The sequence below is a fragment of the Frankliniella occidentalis genome, unplaced genomic scaffold (genome assembly GCF_000697945.3).
Source record: "Frankliniella occidentalis isolate FOCC.00 unplaced genomic scaffold, Focc_3.1 Scaffold4638, whole genome shotgun sequence".
Lineage (NCBI taxonomy): Eukaryota > Metazoa > Arthropoda > Insecta > Thysanoptera > Thripidae > Frankliniella > Frankliniella occidentalis.
In genome coordinates this window covers 633-1,536 of record NW_026271684.1, presented here as the reverse complement: position 1 = coordinate 1,536, position 904 = coordinate 633, and the positions used below count along the sequence as shown (strand labels likewise).

The following is a 904-nucleotide window of genomic DNA, read 5'->3' as shown; positions in this document are numbered from 1 at the left end:
AGTCAGCGGCTTCGTGAGGGCTGCCTTAAGGCAGTTAGTGGTGGCGATCTTAACGTCGGATGGAAGGTTGTACTGATCCTCGTAGAGGCAGTATTGGACAGTAGTGGGAAGGTTGGCCTTCCACTCGACGTCAGAATCTAGCTTGGTCTTGGCCACCGCCCTGCATGCTTCTCTGGGTGTCTGGTCGGGCACTTGTTCCATGCACTTGTCGATCATCCCCATGATTACCTGCTTCTGTGCTGCCGAGTAGGGAATCTGTCGAAAAAGAAATGTGTAAAATCTTTTCTTCCCCCTGTTAAGTCATAAATATGCTGACGGCCAAGAACCAAATCTCATAGGTGCCTCCATAGCCTCTTAATCGTGGACCCTGGAGGTAAATCGAGGAATGGTTTCGGTCGGGACCTTATCCAAATGACACAACTTTCGATAGTATCCTATTGAATGAATGTAAGTCGTCGATAACGGAGGGACTAGTCTTGAATAAAGTCTCATGAGTAGTTACACGACGACGTGCAAAGTCCTTTTTGACAGCCAAATTTTGGCATTCTATAAGAGGCTGCCAATTTTTGGCCTCCTTGCATGCCAAATCCTGGCCTCCTATCAAGAGAAGGCCAACCTTTTAAATCAAAAGAGGCTAAAAATTGGCAGCCTCTAAGAAGAAGGTGACAATTTGGCATTCAAAGAGGCCAACATTTGGTAGCCTCCAAAAGACGGCCAAAATTTGGCAGTCAAAAAGGACTACCAATATTTTGGCATGCTAGGCGACCACAGCGTTGACGGTGTGAATCAGGAACTGCCCTCGGATTTGCTGTATCTTTCACTGTATCTGCCTACTATAAAAAATCATCTGATACTACGGGACCGTCAACGGACATTCCGTTATAGCCCACTGCAGAAAAGAGAT

General features: G+C 46.6%; 1 protein-coding gene across 1 annotated transcript; it reads right to left on the bottom strand.

The window, feature by feature from the left end:
• Positions 1–257, bottom strand: LOC127748740 (uncharacterized; the record flags this gene model as incomplete). Its single annotated transcript, XM_052276830.1, is given in 1 exon segment — positions 1–257. A coding segment is annotated over 1 exon segment (257 nt), but the record flags the coding sequence as incomplete, so codon positions are not given.
• Positions 258–904: the final 647 nt, after the last annotated feature.